At 45.7% G+C, this 23,835-nt stretch overlaps 1 protein-coding gene across 6 annotated transcripts in view; it reads left to right on the top strand.

The window, feature by feature from the left end:
- SYNE2 (spectrin repeat containing nuclear envelope protein 2) overlaps positions 1-23,835 on the top strand; it is a 287,230-nt gene that overhangs the window by 46,859 nt on the left and 216,536 nt on the right. For all 6 annotated transcript variants that reach the window (XM_059723316.1, XM_059723319.1, XM_059723320.1 and 3 more), the window contains exons 3-10: positions 9,819-9,880; positions 15,319-15,414; positions 15,678-15,755; positions 15,852-15,944; positions 16,536-16,717; positions 19,473-19,669; positions 20,158-20,258; positions 22,543-22,644. In XM_059723316.1, the coding sequence (XP_059579299.1) occupies positions 9,819-9,880; positions 15,319-15,414; positions 15,678-15,755; positions 15,852-15,944; positions 16,536-16,717; positions 19,473-19,669; positions 20,158-20,258; positions 22,543-22,644 (911 nt within the window). The remainder of the gene's footprint in view (positions 1-9,818; positions 9,881-15,318; positions 15,415-15,677; positions 15,756-15,851; positions 15,945-16,535; positions 16,718-19,472; positions 19,670-20,157; positions 20,259-22,542; positions 22,645-23,835) is intronic.

Genomic DNA, 23,835 nt, shown 5'->3' with positions numbered 1-23,835 from the left:
AGAGTAAACCACTTATATAGCAGGGATGTAAATAGTTAAATGGTTAATTGACAATTATATTTATACCATTTACCGCTTACCGTTTCATGACCTCTGGCAGGAGTGGCCCCAGCCCCTTATGTCTTGGAAGATGTTGAACAGTGCGGGCCTGAGGACCGAGCCCTGGGGGATCCCATTGCCCACGTCCCTCCCCAACATCCAAGGGAAGTGGTGCTCGCTCCTACTCTGGGGGTCTTTAAAAGGAGGCTGGATAGACACCTTGCCGGGGTCGTTTGACCCCCAACATCCTTTCCTGCCCGTGGCAGGGGGTTGGACTTGATGATCTGCTCAGGTCCCTTGCTACCCTACCAACTATGAAACGGCAAGGGGGCTGGGCAGACCCACTGCATGGGTGGGAGTCTCGCTGCTGCAATGAGAAGGCCACGCCTGACCCTGGTGGGGGGTTTGGCACGTCCCTCCCTTGCTCCTCTTCTTGGCAGTAGGATCTGGGCACAGGAGAGGTCCACAGCCCCAGTCTCTGCCCATGGGGGCAAGGGGAAGCGGTGGCTCTGCAGCTGGGCAGCACCCACAGTGGCCCAGCTGCACCGGCCACCCCCTGCCCATGGCTCCTCGCCAGCGGCCTGGGGCCTGCAGTAAAAAGTAACAGACTCATGGTGAAGATGTAAGGGGCTGGAGCCATTCCTGCTGGAGATCACTAAACTGGGTATGAATTATCGGTTAACCTCTTAACTGATATAATTAGAGGAGGTTAAATGGATATTTTTTTAAACGATGTTTTCATCCCTATTGTATAGGTGTTTTCCATGGGAGGAACTGGGGGAAGAGCAGACCAGGGGATGGGGGTGTAGGTTTAGCTGAGCTATCCTGGCTGGGGAGGGAGAGTGTCTGACGCTGTTATATGGGAGTTGTAGATGAAGTATGCCTGGCTGCCTGCCTGAATGAGGATCACTCACAAGAGCAAACACATGCAGAATCAGGCTCATATTGTATAACACTCTCATCCATTAATAGCAGAAGCAAGAGGGTGGATTCACTTACAGTCAAATGCAAGTTTAGAGGACTTTATCTTTCTGACCACTCTCATACCCAGCCACAGATGCTGGATTCAGTTCTTTGGGTCAGCACCAGCACTCTGGGCTTTACCAGCTTGAATTAGAAATGGGTGAGGACAAAGATGGGCCTGCTGGCTTCAGGCAAAGTGTTTCATCGTTGTTTTACACTCCTTTCCAAATGCTAGAAATACCAGCCCTGCCTGTTGTTGAAGCCGATAGCAGCGCCCACTTGGCAGAGGACCGTAATAGTTACACCGCCATGGATATGGCAACGGGGTGTGGTCTGCTCATGTGCTTACTTGAAACTAATGTTTTAATTGTGTTTACTTCACACTTGAAATAGTTGTCATTAAGATTGGCTTTTAATGCTGGGGGCAGGCTTTTTAATTTTTTTTTTCCAGACCAATAAAGCTGATATATTTCTGATTGCATTTTTTTTTAATTTGTCTTCTTCCTCCCCCTCTCCCCAACCTTTGTCAGTTTTTGCAAGCATTCAGTGATACAGCAAGCAAAGAGAATGGGAGATGGTTCATACTTCGCTGAAATGGAGTCAGGGCAATACTATTACAGCTAATAGATACAGAGCACAGGAAGTCATGGAGAACCAGAGAGACGGTGTTTAGCTGCACCATGGAAAGAATTATTTATAGAATATGAATAGACTATGACTCTCTTTTTCAGGACAGGTTTAGTATTAAGGCTTTGATAGGTAACTTAGCAGTGAGTACCAGAATTAACTATGTGTCTTCCTTTGCGCAAATGCTGTTCAGACACCTTTGCCTGTGCAGTCCTTTACTCAAAGTTATTGGGGCTTTGCAGAGGTCCAGAGGGTTGGCTAATGAATCTCCCTACAGGATTGGAGCCATGCAGGAGAGGATCCAAAGTGGGTGCAGTGGTGCGACTGCACCCACCCCTCTTTCTGACCACACAGCAAGAGCAACATTTGAGGACTTCTTAAAGTCCCCAAAGAGGGTAAAAATTCCCACCCCTTCCCCATCCTTGCTCAGAGGCATGTTGCCTCCCCTCTCCTCACCTGGCAGTGTCACTGTCCCACTCCAGCTAGGCTGCACAGGGGCTGGGCTTGGCCCAGGGCAACAGAAGCAATGGCAGGAGGGTGAGTTCCCCCTCCCTGCTGGTCTCCCTCCCGTGCTCCCTGACAGCCTGGAAGGAGGTGCAGGGAACCTGCCTGCTGCAGCTGCCACTGCTGCTGAGCCCAGCCCCCATACTGCCTAGCTGAAATGGCTCTGGAGCTCTTGGGATAGTGGAGACAGCGGCAGGTGGGGGAAAGGGTGGGGAGGAGGTGGGCCTCTGAACTAGGGTTGCCAACTCTGTCTGAATCTATTCCGGGAGGTTTCATCACATGATGTAATGACATGAATGACTTCACATTAGGAATGCAAATGCACATTACTATTACATTTTAAAGACCTACTGGACAATTGTATAATCAGATTCAACATTTAATATTTATTTTAATGAATGCCCTATCATTTATCCCGTGGGTGACTCTCAGCTGTCTCCTGGAGATTTATCTCTAATTCTTGGAGACTCCAGGGCAATCCTGGAGGGTTGGCAACCCTACTCTGAGCAGAGACATGGAGAATTCTTACCTGCTTTGGGGTCTTAAAAAAAAAGCCCGTGCTGCTCCCGTGATGTGGTCTGCCTATTCCAGCAGGGGACAGAGGCTGGGAGCAAGCGGTGCAGCCATCCCTACAGTACCGGCCGCTGCTCTTGCATCCCTTTTTCAAAATTGTGGCTCTGCCTCTGGAGCCATTTGCTGGAATTCGTATGTTTGCATCCCATAATAAAGTATTCGCCACTCTCTTGTGATTGGGGTTTCCTTTCTATGAGTAGAAGATGAAGCTTCTCCTAGAGGGCTTATGGTTTTAATATCTTTCATCCACTTAAACCTGCAAATGTCTTGCCGAACTTCCATTGCTGGGCAAGTCTGTGTTAGACCTAGAATGCCCAGTGGACAGACCCCAGTACTCTCTTTTGGATGATGTCCAGGTCTATGTAGCCGGCAGGGTTTGAGTTAGAAGGAAATATTTCATTGCATACGATCCCCTCTGCCAGAATTCTCATTTCTGCAATCTGGCTACCAGCTTGAGCCTGAGTGCCTCATTTCTAGGTAATCCTCCCACTTGGGTGGTAGCTAGGCCCACACATTTGCCGCTCACCTTTCTTCCTTCTTTCTTTGCACCCTTCCTCTTGTAGACCCAGTATGCCATCTTCTATCTCATCATGAGACCAGGGAGCCTGTAGGAGCATTAACAAGACTGGAGCTGTGCTCGGGGCACTGCAGTGACTGTAGACTGGACCTGGACAATTCTGCCAGGCCATTGTTTTTTCTACTTGACCCTTTTATGAGGGGAACCCTTCCAACGTTCAGCCGTCTCTACCACCTTTCTGCAGACATAGGGCAAAGGGTGTGAGGGATGATGTAGGTGTGGGAGCTTTGGATTTACTGCTCCCAAGTTAGACCACAGACAAACAGTCTTCTTGCAACCTCTCTATCAGCCTCGGGATGGGATCCCACTTCCCTTCTCCACCTCATAAGCAGGATGGACACCTGGTTGACATGTTTTAGTCAAGGATGATCCTGGCTTGATCAGGGGGCTGGATGGACTAGGTGGCCTTGCGAGGTCAATTCTAGTCCTACTCTCCTGTGATCGGATGTGTCTTGTGTCGCTGGCACTTCTGTGTAAACACAGTTTCTAAAGCCCCAAAGCAAGCACTGTCTTCGTGGGGCACGGGGGCTGCAAAGGACTCCATTAGGCAGGCCAGTCTGCTTGCTTGTGTTGCCTCATTCCTGCGCTAAGGAAGCGGTGTAGTGAGTTTACCATAATGCTCCCCTCATCTGAGTTAATATCACAGAGAATCAATCAGTTGAAATGTTTAATAGGTCATGAGCCCTTTCTGTTCTTTGTATAGATCCATTTCCAGTTGGGTTGAAGTAAGGGGTGTTGGGAAGGAGGGGCACATCCACTTCAGCCTTTGCCTCCCCCTGCATTGGTAAGCTGCACAGCCCCCAAGCAGCTGGTAAAGCAGGAGCTCCCTAGTGATTTTTTCACTCTGTTACAAATGCATCATTGCAGACATTAGATAACATTACTTATTTCTAGATATCTCATGAGCGAGCACACTGCTTAGGACCAAGGACCATATACTTCAGAAAGTGGCCACGCCACTTAAATCTGTTTTCTAGGCAGATCACTGCATATCTCCAGTGACTGGGCCTCAGACGCCCATGGTTTTGGCCAGGCAGGATGCAGAAAGTGGGGCAGGTCTAGGGAGAATTTCCTCTTCTTCAGGGAAGAAGAAAGATGTTAGCAAGTCTCAGTCAAGTAAGGTCTGTGCCTTGAACCTGGAAGAGACACCAGAGAAACAGATAAATAAAATCAGGATGGGTCGTATTCTGCCTTTGGGGTCAGTCCAGTGACATCAGTAGAAGGCCCATGAGAGCGTTTGGGGGAGAATTTAGTCTCTAAGTCAATTAGTAATCTGTGGTTGTTCACATTAGGTACAAAATGCTGTTGTGTAACAACACAAGCTTGAAAAGGTATCTGATGTTTTTGGAGTTTGATCAGAAAGGAACAACGAAAGGGAGGGAGAGGGAAGGAAAGGGAGCTGTTTGGCTTCCTCTCAGGCAGTTCCTTACAGTTTCTGGAGTGCCACTGCTTTTTGTTTTGTTCTGCCTTTAAGAAGCCAAGTCCAATATTTTGGTAGCAACGTGATCCCCGTAACATGGTTGTGTGAGTGAAGAAGAGGTGCCAGTGTAAATAACACGCTCAGAGTATAAAGGTGACTTGCAGAGGAAAAGAATGAGTCTCAGCTCACACGTGCTACCAAGAGTCATTTTTTAAAACCCCACTTGAAAAGGATGATTATGGAGGAACTACATTGTTTGGGAGCCTGCTGCGGCAGTGACACATGTTTGCTTTAGCGGTTGGCTTAGCACTAAGACTCCGAGGGATGGCATCTGAGAGGACAAAAGATGTCAGGCAGGGAATATTTCGTGAGAAAGAAGATCAAGCCAGCAGGCATTTATATTAAGTTGCAATTAACAAATACATGTGAAAGATAGTGACCCGAAGTGGCGCTAGAACAATGGTAGGAACATCTCAGCCAGAACGATCTTTCAGTTCTGGAACTGCTGGGGCTGATTGCAAGAGTAACAAAAAACGTGATTCATGTGTTGCTTAACCTTGGTTTTTTGTTTGACAAGGAAAAAGGCGATGGAAGAAACAGACTATACTGCATTGCATCAATTTTATTGGCACATGAAAAGGAGATGATCTTAATTTAATTTTTTCATTTAACTAATACAGATATTAATCCGCATCTTGCTGACATCTCAGAACAGTGCTGTAACCACCATGTTGCAGGTCAGGCATTATCCAGGCCGCTCTTTGGTGCAACTTTTGAAGTTGAGCTTTTGCACCTTGTATTGAACAATGACTGGATACATGTGGATGAAAAGCAGTGCAGTGGGGAAGTTTCTGCCCCATTGGAAGCAAGGGCTCAGGCTGGAACCTAGGGCCCTTTCTTTCTGCGCCAGCCAGCACCTCACTGAGCCACATACCCACTAGTTTCCCTGTTGTCCCACATATCTCCTTCTCTTGCCTCCCTGGGAGCTGGTTTCAGAAGGAGCTGTGGAGCAATTTTCTGAATATTGTTTAACGTATGGTGTGGTAGGTAGCTAACTGTGCTGGTCAGTGTGAGAGAGGGGTTCAAATCTCCTCTGGGTGGGGGGTGAACTTAAAAGCTGAGTAATTGGCTTCCTGGGCAAATGTTCTATCCACTCAGCTAAAGCATGGGAAGATCTGACATTTAACACCCATTAGTCATGGGGTCTGGCCGCCTGCACTTTCATGACTTGGGTGTTTGCATCCACAGCAGGCATGCATAAGTAGCTGTATACCTGCCCAGCTGGTGTGCAGCTTGCTGTACATGCTCAGTCTACATATGCCTGCTTATCCATCCCTTCTGCATGGGAAATAGAGTTGCAACCTGTGAGTAAGTGGTAGAAAGTGTCATTTCAGTGCACAAAGGGAAATAGTATTCTGCCTGATATCTGGTTTTTGTGGCCCAACAAGAATCCTGCTTATCCAGTCTGTCAGCACCAAGATTGCTTTGCATATTTCTTCAAGGATTTTTACCATAAAGTCCAATCCCACCAATCATGCTTTTGTATCTATGCACAATCCCTGCTGGACTCAACATTTCCCAGACATTGTATATAAATTATCTTTTGGGAGCTAGACAAGCATTCCCTTTGCTTCATCTCCATTACCCTTCAGCCTTGGAGAACTGTTTTTGCTATGTCATGAGAACCAGTTAAGTACTTTGCTTTTAGTTCTGTGGGCTTAAAACATTTCTTAACCCACTCTGTTACTGGTAACTGCTTAATTGAGCTATATTAACCTTAGAAAAAAGAGGACACAGTAATATATTTGACTTAGTGACCACTGTGTTTAAGTTCCTGGGCTGAAGGCAAAGCTTGTGAAATGGCATTTTTGCAAACCAGTTTTCAGAGTCAGGAAAATTTTCAAGATGCATCCCAGACTTCATATTTTGGAATCAGTGGGACTTGAGGCCATATCCTATTCACCTTTATGCACCTACATGTCCCATACATAGCTGCAATTTTGGGTACTTCTGCACTGTTTGGATTCTGTTTTCACCTGTGGTGCTATAGGATTGCCTGGGTATGTGTGTACTAGCTGGAAGGAGGAGGGCCATTCTCCCTTTTAGTCCAAAGGTTAGGGCACTGGCCCAGCAAACAGGAGACCCAGAATCTAGCAGCCCCTTGCCCAAAGGGGATTTTGAATCTGTGTCCCAGCAAAGTGCTCTAACCACCAGCGAGGAGCTTGACAGTCCCTAGCTTGTCTTCCAGCCCTCATCTTGAGACTGGTCCACTGCACACCTAGGGGGAAAGATATGCAGAAGCAAGAAAAACAAAGCAAGCTAAGTGGAGGGCAGATTCTGCCCTGCACGTGAGAGCCCTCAACAGCATTTTTGCACTTTGAATGTAATATTCAGTGGATTAAAAGCACTAAGAGAGCTCCTGCTCACTTTAAGGTAGTAGGTAGGACTAGAACTGATAACTCTCATCTTGTTAACTTAGCAGCTCCCTTACTGAGCCACAATCTGTTGTGCTTATAGTTTGTCTCCTGCACCCATATACCTTTCTTGTGTGATTGCCTAGTGAGCTGGCTTGAAGTGGGGGCTGGAGCATACTTTAGACAACATTTAGTTCGCGGCCTGCTGGTTAAAGCATGTTGTTTGGTAGCGATGCAGACAGGTTCACGCTCTCTTGAGGTGGGACATGTCTTGCACTCCCTCTCCAAATGCTTTTATCACTAGGCCATCAGGCTGCAATTCCTCCTCCAGCATCAAGCAAAGACTTTCTGCACCTAAAATTTTATGGCTTATTTGGTGGCACTTGCACATCTTTGTAGTTCTGTTCTGCTTTGCAGCTCTGTATAGCCAGGATCCAGTGCTTACTTGTCAGGGTGCATGGTTAATAGAAAATGCAGGAAAGGCAGTGCTCAATGACTATTTTGCGTCAGTCTTTACACAAAAAATAAACTTTAACTAGACATGTAACAAAATTAATACAAGCAAAGAAAGCAAAGGGCTGAGGATCATAATAACTAGGGCACATGCAAGATCGATAAGAATGCATTTCTAATATATAAGAATAGATTTAAGTTGGCAGGGCTTGACAGAATTCATAGATTCACAGAAGTTTAGGGCTGGAAGGGACCTCGGGAGATCATCAGGTCCAGCCCCCCTGCTCTGGGCAGGAAAGACTGCTGGGGTCAAACAACCCAGAAAGGTGTGCATCCAGTCTCCTTTTGAAGATCTCCAGGGTAGGTGCCTGCACGACCCTGGAGAGGTTGCAGTTCATCCCAGGGTGCTGAAAGAACAGGTTAAAGAACTCTCGAAGCCACTGGTAACAATATTTGCAGTCATGGAAGACAGGCAAAGACCTAGAGACTGGAAAAGAGCTAACGAACTGCCCTTCGCTAGAAAGGAGGACCTGGGAAATTATAGACTCGGCCTGATTTACGTACCTGGGAAGCTGCTGGAGCAAATTATAAAACAGTCAGTTTATAAACCCCTGGAGGAGGGGGTGGGATCTGCACTCTCCCAGGGTGCCACTCTGATCCCCTTCCTCTCCCCAATCTGCTGCTTTGCTTTGTACTCCCTGCCCTATCTCCTCCTCTGCTGCATGCTGTGCATGCTGTCCTGTGCTCCCTGCCTGATCTTCTGCTCCACTTTCTGCTCCCTGCACTACCTGCTGCTGTGCTGACTGTCCCATCCCCAATCTGCCGCATACCAAATACAGAAGCTGCCCATGCCAGTTGCTGCAGGTTGGCCACTCCTGCCTTAAGAACAAATCAACAACCAACTTTATTTTCTGCTTTGACAGGGTAGCTAGTTTGATGGATGAGGAGAACGTAGTGGACATAATATACTTGGGCTTCCGTAAAGCTTTTGACACAATCCCTAGAGACATTCTCCTAAGTTAACTGGAGAAATGTGGGTGAGAGAAAATTAATCAGGCAGATCTATAATTCGTTGAAAAATACAAGCGGAGAGTAACTATAAATGCATCAATGTTGGAATAGCAAGGGGTTTCAAATAGGTCCAACAGTAATCTGTCTTAACGTTTATATTGATGACTCAGATGCAGGAAGAGAGAACCTCTTGATCAAGTTTACAGACGACAGGGGTTGCTACGTCTAGGGCATAATAAAAGTACAAATGCCAGCTCTGGCTTGCTTGGTGCACTTCTTACCCTGTGACTCTTAGGAGATTTTCATGGATAGCTAGAGAGAGGAGTTTGAACCCCCTCAGGCTGGGGACAACATGGAACCCAGGTCTCCCACTGCCCGAGTGCTCTAACCACTAGGATGCTAGGCCAAACCTGGGAACCATCACTGACATCATGTCAAGTAGGCAGCTGCCCTCCGGAGGGTATTTAGAGTCCTACATGAATGAAGGTGCCTATATGCAACCGTGAGTGAGGTGCTTGGGCTCCAAGAAAGGGCAGCACTCGAGAAACACCCCTATGTTCAGTCATCCCTGTTGACTAACTCTGGGCTTTCTGAATCAACCTTTGGAGGTGCCTGATGACTATAAAGGGAGCTCAGGCACCTAAATTTGTGTCTTCAACTTTCTGTGGCCAGATTTCAATTTTTAGCGGTTGCACTGCACAAACGGGAGGTACCTGGAGTACAAAGTAGGCTTCTCCATGGCTCTGATGCTTTTGAGACTTTTACTTTTGATCCATTTTACCTTCTCGAATTCTGTGTTGTTAGGACTTCTAGTATTTATGCTGACAGTAGCCTGAAGTCTTTTTTCATAGAGGCATAGAAATTGGTTGAACCCTTTTAGATTTATCCCCTATGTTTGTTCACCCTGTATTTGCCTTTGCCGTGCTTTAAAAAAATATCTCCAAGAACTAAGGTTCTGCATGTGGATGGACTCTGTTCCCACTCAGAGCCCCAGTGACATCCTGCGCAAGCAGTCATCTTGTTTGTAGAGCTCTGTGCAGCAGGGAGGCTAAGCAGCCATCAAGTCTAAGAGGAGGAAAATATCAGCAAAGGGTCACGATTCCAGAAAACAATGTTAAAATAACGTAAAAAATGGAGGACACATCTGAAAACAGAATGAAGACTTAAGCTGGATTCCACAATTCTCTTTGAAAGAAGCTGTTGTTTTTCTTACTATGTGATTTTTCTTTTTTCACAGTGGAACAGGAAAACACACAGAAGAAAACGTTCACCACCTGGATAAATTCACAATTGGCTAAGGTAAGATGATTTGTGGGGGGCCGAGGGTGGTATTCTGTTTCCTCTTGGTCGCCTAAGTGGCGCTGTTTTAATCCTGGAAGTGGCATTTTTGGATTCTGTTTCCAATGGCTATGTGTGCGTGCCCCTTGTGGATGCATACCGGCCTCTAAGGCCTGGAAATGTAGGCAGTTCAAAATAATGACTAGAGGTGATATGCTCAGGAGGAGTGCAGCTTTCCCATGGTTTACCCCCAGTAGGTGAGTGGTTAGGGCACACCTCTGAAGCATCCAAGACCCAGGTACTAGCCTTCTGCACATCTTGTCTGAAGGGGGTTTGAATGTATATCCCACTCATTTCCTAGTGCAGCACTCTGACTACCACAGGTCAGGCACTATCCAGACTCTTCTCTGATGCCCCTTCAGCAGCCACGAAAAGGAGTTATGTGAGGCTGGGAAGAAAAGAGCAAGGCAGAGAGGATGCGTAGACCACTGAGATGTCTCCTGACAAGGGAGGGGGCCTGGATTCTTTTCTGGAGCCTTGTTCCCGAGTGAGGCAGAAAATTCTGCACTGCCGTCCATCCTTTTATTCCAAGGACTATTAAATGTGAGGGACGGTGGCTCAGCTTCAACAGGAGTGCTGCAAAGGGGCCTGGGTCATTTGTAATCTGTGGCATGGTGGTTGAAATGCTGTGGTGATAAGGTACATTCAGATCCTTCTGGGTGAGGGGCAGCCTTGAACCTGGGCTTCTCAGGTGCCTATAGATCGTGCTTGTTCACATTCTATTTAGAATGCGTTTAATCGATTAATCGAGTTTGCTCCGTGTTCTAATTAGAATGCTCCAGTGTCGCCTCACCGTCATGTGTATTAAGCCCTGTGGAGACGCTTTATCTAAACCTTGTTGAATGAGCTTTAGATAAAGCATCCTGTGGCCATTTTGAAACACAGAGGGGCTTACTAAACATGATGGTGAGCAGTTTTAATTAGAGTGGGTGTCTGAGAGCTGCTCTAATTAAAACAGACCCCCCAGCATCTGTATAGGTAGCGCTAGTTTCCCATGGAGTGCCTTTGCCACTCAGTTATTAGAACTAAAACATTGGTGGCCCCTCCTCCTCCATTTTGTTTCTGGAACTTGTAGTCAGGTAGGTGCATTTATTGTCATCTATGTACGTGTAGGGGTATAAAACTGCTACCCACATGTAAGTGCCAAAAATGCAACTTGGTAACAAATGGGAACAAGAAAGTTGCTCAGAATGGATCTGACTGAGCGAAGCAAATTAATTTGCAAACAAATACAGAGTAGGATCAGAGTCATGGATTTAGGTACCTTGTGGATGCAGGGGGGCCACCTTGATTTTAGCAAAGCTTTTGATATGGTGTCCCACAACATTCTTGCAGGCAAGCTAAGGAAAGACAAGCTGAATGAATTGACTGTAAGGTGGATAGAAAACTGGCTGGACGATCAGGCTCAGAGGGTAGTAATCAATGGCTTGATGTCCAGTTGGCAGGTGGTATCAAGTAGAATGCCCCAGGGGTTGGTCCTAGGGCCGGTTTTGTTCTATGTCTTCATCAGTGACCTGGAAGACGGCATAGAGTGCCCCCTCAGCAAGTCAATGGATGACACCAAGCTGGAGGGAGTAGTAGATACCCTGGAGGGTAGGGCTAGGATTCAGAATGGCCTAGAGAAATTGGAGGATTGGCCCAAAAGAAATCTCATGAGGTTCAACAAGGACAAATGCAAAGTCCTGCACTTAGGATTGAACAATCCCATGCACCAGTATAGTCTGGGGCTGACTGGCTGGGCAGCAGCTCTGCAGAAAAGGACCTGGAGGTTGCAGTGAACAATAAGCTGAATATGAGCCAGCAGTGTGCCCTTGTTGCCAAGAAGGCTAATGGCATACAGGGCTGCACTGGTAGGTGACCTGCCGGCAGGCCAAGGGACATGATTATCCCCCTCTGTTCAGCACCGGTGAGGCCACATCTGGACTGCTGCGTCCAGTTTTGGGCCTTCCACTACAGAAAGGATGCGAGCAAATTGGAGGGAGTCCAGCGGAGGGCAACAAAAATAGTTAGGGGGCTGGGCACATGACTTCTGAAGAGAGGCTGAGGGAACTGGGCTGATTTAGTTTGATGAAGAGAAGACCAAGGCGGGATTTGATAGCAGCCTTCAACTACCTGAAGTGGGGTTCGAAAGAGGATGGAGCTGGACTGTTCTCAGTGATGGCAGGTGACAGAACAAGGAGCAATGGTTTTAAGTTGAAGGAAGGGAAGTTTAGGTTAGATATTAGGAAGATTTTTCTCACTGGGAGGGTAGTAAAACACTGGAACAGGTTACCCAGAGAGGTGAGGGAAGCTCCATCCTTGGAGGTTTTTAAGACCCAGCTAGACAAAGCTTTGGCTGGGATGATCTATTTGGGGATGGGCCTGCTTTGAGCAGGGGTTTGGAATAAATGATTTCCTTAGGTGCCTTCCAAACCTCATTTTCTATGATTCTATAATTGACAGTTAGTATTTGAACATCATAGATTCATAGATGCTAGGGTTGGAAGGGACCTCAGTGGATCATTGAGTCTGACCCCCTGCCCATGGCAGGAAAGAGTGTTGGGTCATGTGACCCCAGCCAGGTGCTTGTCTGGTCTCTTTTGAAGACCCCCAAGGATGGGGAGAGTACAACCTCCCTTGGAAGCCCGTTCCAGATTCTGGCAACCCTTACTGTGAAGAAGTTCTTTCTGATGCCCAACCTAAATCTATTCTCTATCAGCTTGTGGCCATTGTTCCTTGTTATTCCAAGGGGTGCTCTGGTAAACAGCATCTCCTATTCCCTGCTGCCCCCCGAGTGAATTTGTATACTGCCACAAGATCCCCACCTCAGCCTTCTCTTGTGGATGCTGAAAAGGCCCAGGCCCCTCAGCCTTTCCTCATAGGGCCTTCCCTCCAGGCCTCTAACCATATGAGTGGCCCTCCTCTGGACCCTCTCAAAGTTGTCCACATCCCTCTTGAATTGCAGCACCCAGAATTGGATGCAGTACTCCAGCTGTGGCCTGAACAGTGCTGCATAAAGGGGGAGCACCTCCCTAGACCTGTTCGTCATGTACCTACTAATGCATGACAACGTGTGGTTAGCTCTGCTAATTACTTCGTCACATTGATGACTCATATTCATCTTGGAGTTGACAATGACTCTGAGATCTCTCCGCTGCTGTGCTGCTGAGAAGGTCACCCCCAGTCTGTAGGTGTGCTGGTGATTCCCTCTCCCTAGGTGCAGCACCTTGCACTTGTCCTTTTTGAACCACATCCTATTGTTCTCTGCCCAGTTCTCCAGCCTGTCCAGGTCCACCTGGATTCAGTTTCTTCCCATCAGTGTGTTTACTTCGCCCCATAGTTTTTTGTCATCTGCAAACTTACATGCCCTCATCCAGGTTGCTGATGAAGATATTGAACAGCACTAGCCAAAGGATCTCAAGCCTTGGGGGACCCCACTGCCCACATCTTTCCAGGTTGACACCACTCTCTGGGTACGATCCTTAAGCCAATTTGCCACCCCCATGACTGTGTAATTGTCTATGGCACAACCATAGCCATTCAGTTTGTTTATGAGAATAGGATGGGATACTGTGTCGAAGGCCTTCTTAAAGTCTAAGTAGATGACATCTACGTTGACTCCTGCATCTAAGCATTTAGTGACCTGATCATAGAAAGAAACAAAGTTAGTCAGGCAGGATCTACCTGCTATGAACCCGTGCTGTTTGAACCTTCAGCATTATATTACCCACTGGACTCCTACAAATGTGAGTTGATGCATGCTGGTTGACGCCAATTGACATGGCAAGAGTGAAAGCGGAAGTGGGACTTCCGGTTTCGCCAAGTCCCACTTCGGGCCATGGCCTGGGGTAAAGCAATCTGCGTGGGGCAAAGCAGCCTGCGCGGGGCACCCCTCCCTATCACCCAGCACACTGACGCCAGGAGAGGGGCAGGAGGGGCAGCGTGGTGCCTGTCCCCTGGCACACTGACTCACTGGATGCGGTGGGAGGAGCGTTTTTGCCCAACCAGGCAAAGATGCCTCCCAGGTAACCAGCATAGTTGGTTATTCAACACCCCCTATTCCCCATGGGTGCCAGACAACAGAGCTTTTGCTGTACCTGAAGATCCTCCACCAGGTCATCCTCTGTAGCTAACACGAAGTCCAGCAAGGTGTTCCCACTAGTGGGATCATATACCTCTTGCATTAGGTGGAGATCCTATATGCAGGTTAAGAACCTACATGAGCGGTTAGTCCTGGCTGACTGATCCTCCCAGCAGATGTCCGGGTAGTTTAGATCACCCACAACAACCATATCTCTCGACCGTATGGCCTCTGAGAGCTGTCTGGAGAAGTCCAAGTCTCGTTCATCCTCCTGGTGTGGTGGTCTATAGTAGACCCCCACTACCAAGTCCCTTTCCCCCCAAGCCCCTTGTATCCTAACCCACAGTACCTCAGTTTGGCCCTCCTCTGATCCCATCTTGATTATAGAACATGTATATTGCTCCTTAACATAGAGAGCAACATGCCCCCACCTTTTTTTCCCCACTCTATCCCATCTGTACAACCTATAACCTTCAATGCCTACCGCCCAATCGTGAGTTGGGTCCCACCAGGTTTCAGTTAGCCCAACCAGCTCGAACTTGTTGCTTGCAAGCAGGAGTGCAAGTTCCTTCTGCTTGTTCCCCATACTCCTAGCATTAGTGTAGAGACTTTTAAGCCCCCCAGTGGGTGCCCTTGGTACCCCCCCCGTCCTGATGTCTATTGGGCCCCTTAGTGCCTACCTTAGTGCTTACCTGGGTGGATCCAGTGCATGGCTCTTGGCTCTCTGATGCTAGGTTCTCTTTGTCCACTGCATCCCCATCCCTCGATAAACCTAGTCCTTTGGAGATGATCATTCAACCTGTAAGAGAATAGACTCTTACCTTTAGGAGAAAGATGAAGACCATCAGGTTCATTGGTGAAAAGTGAGAACATTCAACTAATTGCTCTTCTTTATTTTCATCTTTTTTCAAAATTAGTTACTGGAAAATTTGCATCGGAGCTGCATTATACTCTCCTAAGGGGATAGCTGGAAACATAATCTTCTTGGCTGTAGCACAGAAAAGCACTTAGCCAATGCTTAAGTTCACTCTTTTTCAAGTACTGTAATCATTTAAGTGTGTGCCCCAAATCAACTGGTTGTATTTACTTAAAATTAAGCATACCTGTACACACTTTCCGAATAGGGTTACTTGCTAGAACTGGGGCCCTACACTCGAAAAGGAATCCATTTAATACAGTCTGTTGAAACTAATAAAAATGGTAAATTGAATTTAAAAAGTCAAAGAAGTAAATTTTGTTAAAGAAACCAGGAAGTGAAGCAATGAACGATCCTTTGTAAAATGGTGATTTCAAAATGATCAAATATTGTGTAACTAGTATCCAACACATTATTTTGCAGCATGTACCTTCTTCTGTAATCTCAGACCTATATACAGACATCAAGCGAGGACATGTGCTCTTGGACCTGTTGGAAGTACTTTCAGGTCAACAATTGGTAAGATAAAATAATACCCCTCCTGCCCCACATTGGTCAAACTCCTGCAAAGATTTATATCTGTGTTTAAGTCTTATGTGTGTTAGCAGTTGCACTGTAGTTGATGGGAATACTTGTAAGTGCCTCAATATTGCATCCTGGAAGTCAAAGAAAACTTTACAACTGCACAGAGGACCAAACATAAATCTTTCCAGGACAATGACAACATAAAATAAAACAGATCATTGCAGCTAATGATGTAATATGTTCTTTTTACTTTATAGCCACGGGAGAAAGGATTTAACACCTTCCAGTGCAGAAGCAACATAGAAAATGCCTTGGCATTTTTAAAGAACAAATCAGTAAGTCTTAAAAGTAACTTTCAAATTCATAATTAAAGCCAGTTTAGCTTTTGGAACATTTTCCTTTTTTTAAACAATGAACCTCTTCTTTTACAGATCAAGCTCATAAATATTCATGTTGCTGACATTATTGAGGGAAAACCTTCCATTGTGCTTGGCCTAATATGGACAATCATATCGCATTTTCATGTAAGTATTTCAGTGATGCAATGAAGTATTTTAGCAGAGGAAAAGCGGATAACAAGTTGTGGAATTCTATGGTCATTACATGAAGTGAGTTACACCTAAACACAAACTGTGAGGTTGTTTTGCTGTCAACCCTAAAATATTGGCTCAAATGAGTAAGGTCTCAAACACACTTTATTTCTATCTTATAGCTGCATCTTCTAAAATCATTACTCAATTAATTTTATGAGCCTGAGCAAAATAGGATTGAAAGCAGCATGATGTAGCTCAATATTTTTAATGACTATCACAAACCTCCGAAATTCTGTCTGCAAATGTGTGCATGATTCCTGAGTTTTTTTTCCATGGGAGTTGTGTATGCCCACATGGCCCTAAGTAGCTTAGGACCAAACTGTTTGAGACAGACACTATGTATGGAACATTTCCGCTCAAATGTCAAATTTGGCAAAGATATAAGGAACTGAGGACAAGGTTTTGTGATAGACTGCTACCTCAGCCATAATTAAATTCCATCTTATTATTAGGGGGTCTCTGCAGCTGGTATTTGTGGTTACTTTTCACTGAAATTAAGGTTAAACTCTCCATCTCTGGTAGATCGAAGAACTTGCCTGCACATTTGCTTGTAGTTACAATCAACCCTCTCTTGATTCTTCGAGTGTCGTTGGCTCATCTGCAACTGCAAGCCCACCGCCTAAAAGAAGTGCTAAAGTGAAGAAACGGTGGAAGATGTCTGCAAAGAAGGCCCTTCTGCTGTGGGCAAAGGAGCAGTGTTCAATGTAAGGCTCATACGTGAGGTATAAAAGAGGCTTAGAGGTGATGAGGTATAAAAGAAGGGGCGATTGCTTCAGAGTGTAGGCGACATGGCCAATCAGTTTGAACAGAACTTTGGTTTTAATTTGAAGTCTGAACATTTTTACACAAAACTTTTTACTGTAAGTATTAGGAGCTAATTCTGCTAATGAAACACAGATGTGAGTTGGCTGGCTTTCTGTTTGATCGGTTGACCCAGTTCTCTATGTGATGTTCTTAGTACAGCGTCTGCGTGATTTGCCTATTTTAATCCTATTGGATTGGCATTTACTGGCTCTCTGAGAAACAAAGGAATCATCCAACAATTTGTCTAACAAAAAAAAAAGTGTCTAGAAATAACGAGCATCCCAGCTCATATGTGTTCCCTCCAGAGGACTTCAAGAGTCAGAAGAAGGAGCCATGGGAGCTAAAGACTTCTATGTTTAAGATGACTCAGGCTTTCATCCCACAAAGATTTATGCTTATATTTGGCTTACCCACTGCAGCCAGTCACATTTGTTTCAATGAGAGCAATAGCAGTTCAGTGTTAAGCATATGCAGGTGCATCTGCAAGGCCAATGTGGAAGTCTGTTACCTTTTGTGCACCTGTGGCAGTTTTCTAGCCATGCAAGTGATGTTTTGAGCTCTCCTTCTGCACTGTGGGTACTTGTGTGAATGTACAGACTGAGCATGTTTAGTGGGCTATGCACTAGTTGTGCACATATACATGTACCTGGGCATAAATTTGGAAATGTGGGGCACAAGGAGAGGGAGGGTCCTCCCATGGTCAAGCCCCAGTACCTGAGTGGTTAGGGCATTCATCCAGGGAATGGGAGACCCATCCTGCCACCAGGGCTTTACATTTCCTTGAAGACCCAGTGTCTTTGTAAAATACTTTTTACAAAATTTTACCAAAGCCTCAGCCCTTTTTTCCCTGCCACCTTTTGTTATCATCCCACTGATGTCCCATTGATATTAATGGCAAATTAGGGCATTTGTCAGCACACAAAGTTTTTCCTGCAGTAGATTCTTGCAACATTTGTCAGGAGTTGAATTTTAATTTTTTCTGTATTTTAACTATGTTTTGTTGGGTTTGCAAGGTTTGCATGTAAACACAAATAGTCTCCTTGTTATCTTTTTTTTCCTGGTTCATTCAACAGTGTTAAAATCTACAGTGCAACCTTAGTGTAATAGGGTTAGTCCATTTCCTGCATCATAATAATGAAAACAAAGAATCCTGCTGTTGGGATTGTTAAAAGTGGAGTTTGTTATAAGTAAGGTTTGTTACAATGAGGTTGTACTGCTCTTGGCAGCATTAGTGATTAATTTGATTAGAGCGAGCGCATCTACATGTTTATTAATGCATTAAGTAATAAAAGGTACTAAACTTTAATGCAGTGTAATGCACATTAGTGCAGACGAACACTTTTTGTGTGGTGCTTAATGCCCATTGGTCTAATTCAATGAATTAAATTAATATTGCACATGAATTAATCATTAATTAATTTGTTTAATGAATACTGCTCATTAATACTGTGCATTAGCACAGTTTTTGCCAGTTGCTCTAATGTACAGTAGAATTAGTCCAATGCGCATTAACTGTCTTGTGTAGATGTGCCCAGTATGTTTAATATACTTTTGCTAAATCCTTAGGTCTTCACATTTTAATCAAGTGAGATTACAGGAATTCATGCTATGATCTCAGTTACCAGACTCATTTTTCCATGAAACCTGAACCATTTTTGAGGAGTTGTTGTCTTAGAACTCATTGCGATTTGTGCTTTTGATTTGGCTCATTGTATGATGGGATTCCTCTCTAATTTTTTTAAATTTTTCTAGTTCTATTTCAAGTTAGCATTTTCTAAAAAAAAGTTCCCTGAAGTAACAAAATGTTTTCAGGTTGAAATTTTTAAAAAAGGTCGAAGGTACCCAACTTCCATTGTCTTGTAAAACAAAAAAAGATCTGAATGTTCTTCTGCTGATACTAGTGTTTTCTTCCTTGCTTTTCTTCCTACAAAATGTAGATAGCTACTTCAAATGCATTGAAAAATGGATCCTCAAAGTAGTGTTTCAAGGACAGAGTGGGCACTTCTACATATGCAATTAGTGTGATGCAGTAAACTCCAGCACAGTTTCCACCAGAGTTTATTGCTCCCAGGTGCCATGTTTACACGTGCACCTGGGACTGCAACACATTGAGCTGGGTCAGAGCAGCCCCAGTTGGTAGGGAGCCCTGGGGGTCAGTCTGCCAGCCTGGAGCTGCTCCAACCCACCTCAGCGTGCTGTAGAGGAGCTGGCTGGCACACAAGGGTGCTGCGGTTGGGGCTAGCTGGCAAGCAGCCCCCATACTGAAGCATCCTAATGCCCTAGCCAGCCCCATCAGCATCTACATGTGCATTGCGCCGCACTACATAATGCCACTGCAGGATGGTACTTGTGTACTAATAGGGCCACATGTGTAGACACCGAGTCTTTAATTAGGCAACTCTGCAGTAAACTTCCTGTGTAGACGTGCCGAGTAAGAAGTAAAAACTGCCTGGCATTCAACAGTGAAGAATATTTCAGTTTTACATTTTGTTAGAATGATTTTGTTGGCTGGGCATAATGGGCTAAGCCAGCTTACACAGAATATAGGTTCCACAGGTAACACATGATATGGTTTACATTGCATTCTTAAATGAATACGTGGATATTTTGAGGAAAAAATTACACGTTTTATATTTTTAATAATTTTGGGGGCAGGCATGGATCCATCAACGTGGCAGATTTCAGGACAAGCTGGAGGAATGGACTGGCTTTTTTAGCAGTCATCCATGCTTTAAGACCTGATTTAATTGACATGGACAGAGCAAAGTGTCGATCCAACAAAGAAAACCTGAAGGAAGCCTTCAGAATTGCTGAACATGAATTAAGTATTCCAAGACTCCTTGAACCTGAAGGTAAATTATTGTTTTTCATCTTCTTGCTCTGAGGCCTGATACTAATATTGTCAGACTTTTGTTGATTTATACCCAATACAATTTTTAATGGTTAATGATGGTGACAGTCAGGATTTAAAGTAAAGCTACTCTTTCTTTTTTTTATAAGAATGCTCAAACATGAGGCCCTTTACTGCCTAGCCCACAGTAAATCTGAACTATCAGGACTTTTGAGTTGGCAACAATTTTAGAAACATCCTATGGAAGAAAAAATATAAAGCTGCATATTTGTCATCTCAGCAACTGCCCATCTCTTTTCTACTTTGCTGTGCTACATTATCAAATTCCAAAGGAAAAATCCATTAAATGCTGAGTTCTGTCAATGAAGCCTCACTAGAATTGATGAAACATAGTTGTATATTTTAATGATTGCAGAATCATCTGTAATTGTTTGCTCAAAATTAGAAGAATGTTGGAAGATGTTAATAATACTTGGCTGCCTCTTGCAGATGTGGATGTTATCGATCCAGATGAAAAATCTATTATGACTTATGTGGCTCAGTTTCTGCAGTATTCCAGGAGTTTCCCGGTCACTGAAGAAGATTTACAGGTACATAATTTAATTTATCATTGACCCATGTCAAAGAAATGTTCTTTGGGCTCTTCATCACTCTCATTAAGACTTTCAGTAAATCCTTTCCAAAGACAACATCAGTACAGAAACAATTGTAAAACCTGACTTGATCCTGTATACACTGGCAAGACTGAATGTATTTTAACTATGCCTGGCACTCCCTTCCTGTAGCCAAGGCCATATTGTGGTTGATTTTAACAATGTAGATGAAAGCTTTGTTGCAACCAGCACTTTTTAGTTAGTAAATTTTTTTTTTCCATATTTATTCCAGCCTGAATTTTCAACACTTTTTGCCTAAATGGAAATGCCTAAATTTAGGCAGGTTTAGGTACCAAATTTATGTACCAAGAGAAGTTCTGATTTTAGCAGTTCAGAGTAAGTCATCCCAGCTCCTCATTCTATAGTTTGTTTGTTCCTTCAAAACCTAGGAGCTGTGCTGTTTGCATTTAGACCAATTAGAACAGTTTTGTAATACCACTGACCTCAGGTGCCTTGTTGAACGCAGGAGCTTTCAAGCACCCACTTTGAAACTGCTGGCTTCCTTGTATTCATAGGGCCTGATCCAAAGCTCATTAAAATCAAGGGGAGTCATTTTATTGGTTTCATTTGGTTTTGTGTCAGGTCAGTAGTGAGGCCTAATTTCTTTTCATGTATTCAGGGACAGATCCAGGTGGGGAATAGTAGTGCACTCGCACCCTACTTTAATTTCTGGTCCACCCAGAATTTAAAACTTAGCTGTCTGACAGTGGCAGCAGCATTTCTAGTCAGGCAGCAGTGAAAGAATCAGTTGACTTCATGTCTCATTATTACCTACCTGATTCCTTCTAAACTCTTCATTCCACAGGTTTTAACAACCCTCTCTTTTTAAATGGATTTAACGTTCCACTAATCAAACTATTCTTCTTTTGCAATGTTGCTGTCTGTTGGCTGTTCCTCTTAATGTAGCTTCTATTTCATAGTGCTGCAGACTTTTTTTTAACTTTAGCTAAAAACCTTAACTCTGGTGTGGAAACTTTAAGTTAGGTGAACATTAACTCAGGTTTTGAAATAATTTTCAGTGAAGTTTTAGATGCATTGTCAAGATGCTCGAGAAGGCTAGATTTTGTTTTATGAATCTGAAAGAGATGTACATTTAATTCTAATGACAGCAGGACTAAAGAAACATAACCTTTTGATTATTTTTTTTGCCTAGTTGTGTTTTCGATACATAAAATATGATACAGCAAATTAATGCACGCTCCAATAAAGTTATATGTTTTTTTGCTTTGCTCTTAAATCAAATAATATAATTTTGGCCCCTAGCGTATTAATAAAACTTCCAGTTTCTTCTTATCTGAAGAAAAATACATGTTGTTGTAACAGGGGGCATTCCTGGGGCCAATTAGGGGATGGCCCGCCCACCAGTTTCTGGGGTAACTGCCCACCTCTCTAGTCTGCCACGCCTTGTTCAATAATTGGTGTCTTACTTAGGCAGGAGGCTACCCATTTCCCACCCCAATGCCAGTGGCGCGATCTGTGGCTCCAAAACCTCCCCCACACAGCAACCCATGCCTTGCAGAGGGCATCCACATGATGCTCGTAACCCACACCATGACTGGTGCTCCAGGGCCTCACGGAGACTCTCCCTCCCTCCCTGGAGCAGCAGGTCATTGTGCTCAACCTTTAGGTCTTTCTTTCAACCCACACTTGACCCCTTTGCAGTAGAGGACTTACCATGGTCGGGACTCACCCCTAACTCTCTGGCTGGGCCCCCCCACTCAGCCTCTGGCCCAAACTATGGCCTCAGGCATCCACAAACATACCTTGTCCTCTTCCCCACACATGGGGCTCCTACTATGCCCACTCTAGGGCCTCTACACCATGTGCCATCCTGGGGTCTTCTCATCACCCTCACACTCAACTACTCATGGGGCTGGCCCTTGCACTGCTTTTCAGACTTACTCCCAGTTCAGGCCTACTCAATGCACCCTTGGGACTGCCCTCCAGGCCTACTCCCTGTTCATCCCTTCTCAGCCCCACTCATGCACAGCCCTTCAGGCCTACTCCCGTTCAACCCTACTCCATGCAGGGCCACCTACATCCCTGCCCTCTCAGGGTCTTCACAGTTGTACTGTATGTTATGATGCACCACACCATCTGCACTCTACTTTTCAAATTCCTAGATCCACCCATGCACACACATGCTATTTTTTGGTTCAGTGCAAACTACAAATAAATCTTGCAGAATTTAAAAAATTGAATGTTCTGCTGTAATTACCAGGGGAAAGTAAAAGAGGCCTTAGGCTGGCTGACTATGCAAGAAATGAAGTTAAAAAAGTTGTTGACTGATACAGAAAATGAAACACTCTGCAAGAAGTATCAGGTAAGTAGTATCTGAATGACATTTTTGAATGCTGTAATATTTGCAAAATGTAATATTAAACAAACTGCCAAAATATAGTGTGACAGGGGGCCTCCCGCGGCCGAACTCTGTGGCCCGCCCGCCTGTCACCGTGACAGCAGGCCTACTCAGGGCCGAGCTCTTCATGGCCCGCCCACCTGTCTCTGGGCAACCGCCCGCTCATCTCGCCCACCACGCCTTTGATGATAATAAGTTCAATTATGATGATAATTGAGCGGGAGGCTGCCCTTTGACTGCCCCGATGCCCAGGGGCGCTCTGCGGCTCCGACCTCCCCTAATACCACAGCCCAAGCCTCGCAGATGGCATCATGGTGTTCAACATCTCACTGGCCCCACACTGGGCCCCAGAATCTTCTACGCAACCCCACTATGGTCTTCTCTACTCAGGCGGCCACTCCGCCGTCATCTGGGCTACCTCACCCACCCGAAGCCTTGTTCCCCTCTCGGGTGTGGTTCCCCCGGAACCTTTGGCTACCTAGCCCTGGCCCACCTCCAGGCCAGTCGGGACCCCAGGCCCCCGGCTCTTGGGCGTCCCTCGCGGTGGGCCCCCGGCCCTTTTGACCCTCACTGGTCCTGGCCCCAGCATGGGCCAGTCGAGGGGACTCTCCCCTTCGGGCTGGGTCTCTCTAGCCACTCACTAACACTGGGCCTCACTGTGCCACTACTCCCTTCCTCCTAGGAGCAACCGCGGCACCTTGCCCACATCACTCCCACTCTCGGGGTCTGCCCTCTCTGGGCCCCTCACACACTCAGGCCCTCTTGGCCCTCCTCACATGGGCCCTCTCGGCCCTCATCCAACTCAGGGGTCACCCACCCGATGGTAGTAGGAGCTAGGGGTTAAGGCGCCCTGACCCGCCTTTCACCGGGGTGATCACTGGCCTGGCATTTCCTGGGGGCTCCCGCGCCACTGAGAGCCCCACCAGACCACCCACTCCCGGAAGGGTGCAGTTTCAGGTCATGCCCAGGACCAGGAGCCTCCTGCCAACCCCTTGCAGCTCCCCCTTACCTCCAGGTCATTCACAGCAGCCCTAAGGCCAGGCGATGTTGCTGCCTCCCAGGCTGCTGGCAGGGAACTGCCAGCCTGGCCTCAGCCCTGAGCTTTATAAGGGCCAGGCCCTGGCCCCTACAGGCAGCTGGCTCCGCTTAGTTGCT

The sequence above is a fragment of the Alligator mississippiensis genome, chromosome 2 (genome assembly GCF_030867095.1).
Source record: "Alligator mississippiensis isolate rAllMis1 chromosome 2, rAllMis1, whole genome shotgun sequence".
In the NCBI taxonomy this organism is placed as follows: Eukaryota; Metazoa; Chordata; order Crocodylia; family Alligatoridae; genus Alligator; species Alligator mississippiensis.
This window is presented reverse-complemented; position numbering and strand designations above follow the sequence as displayed.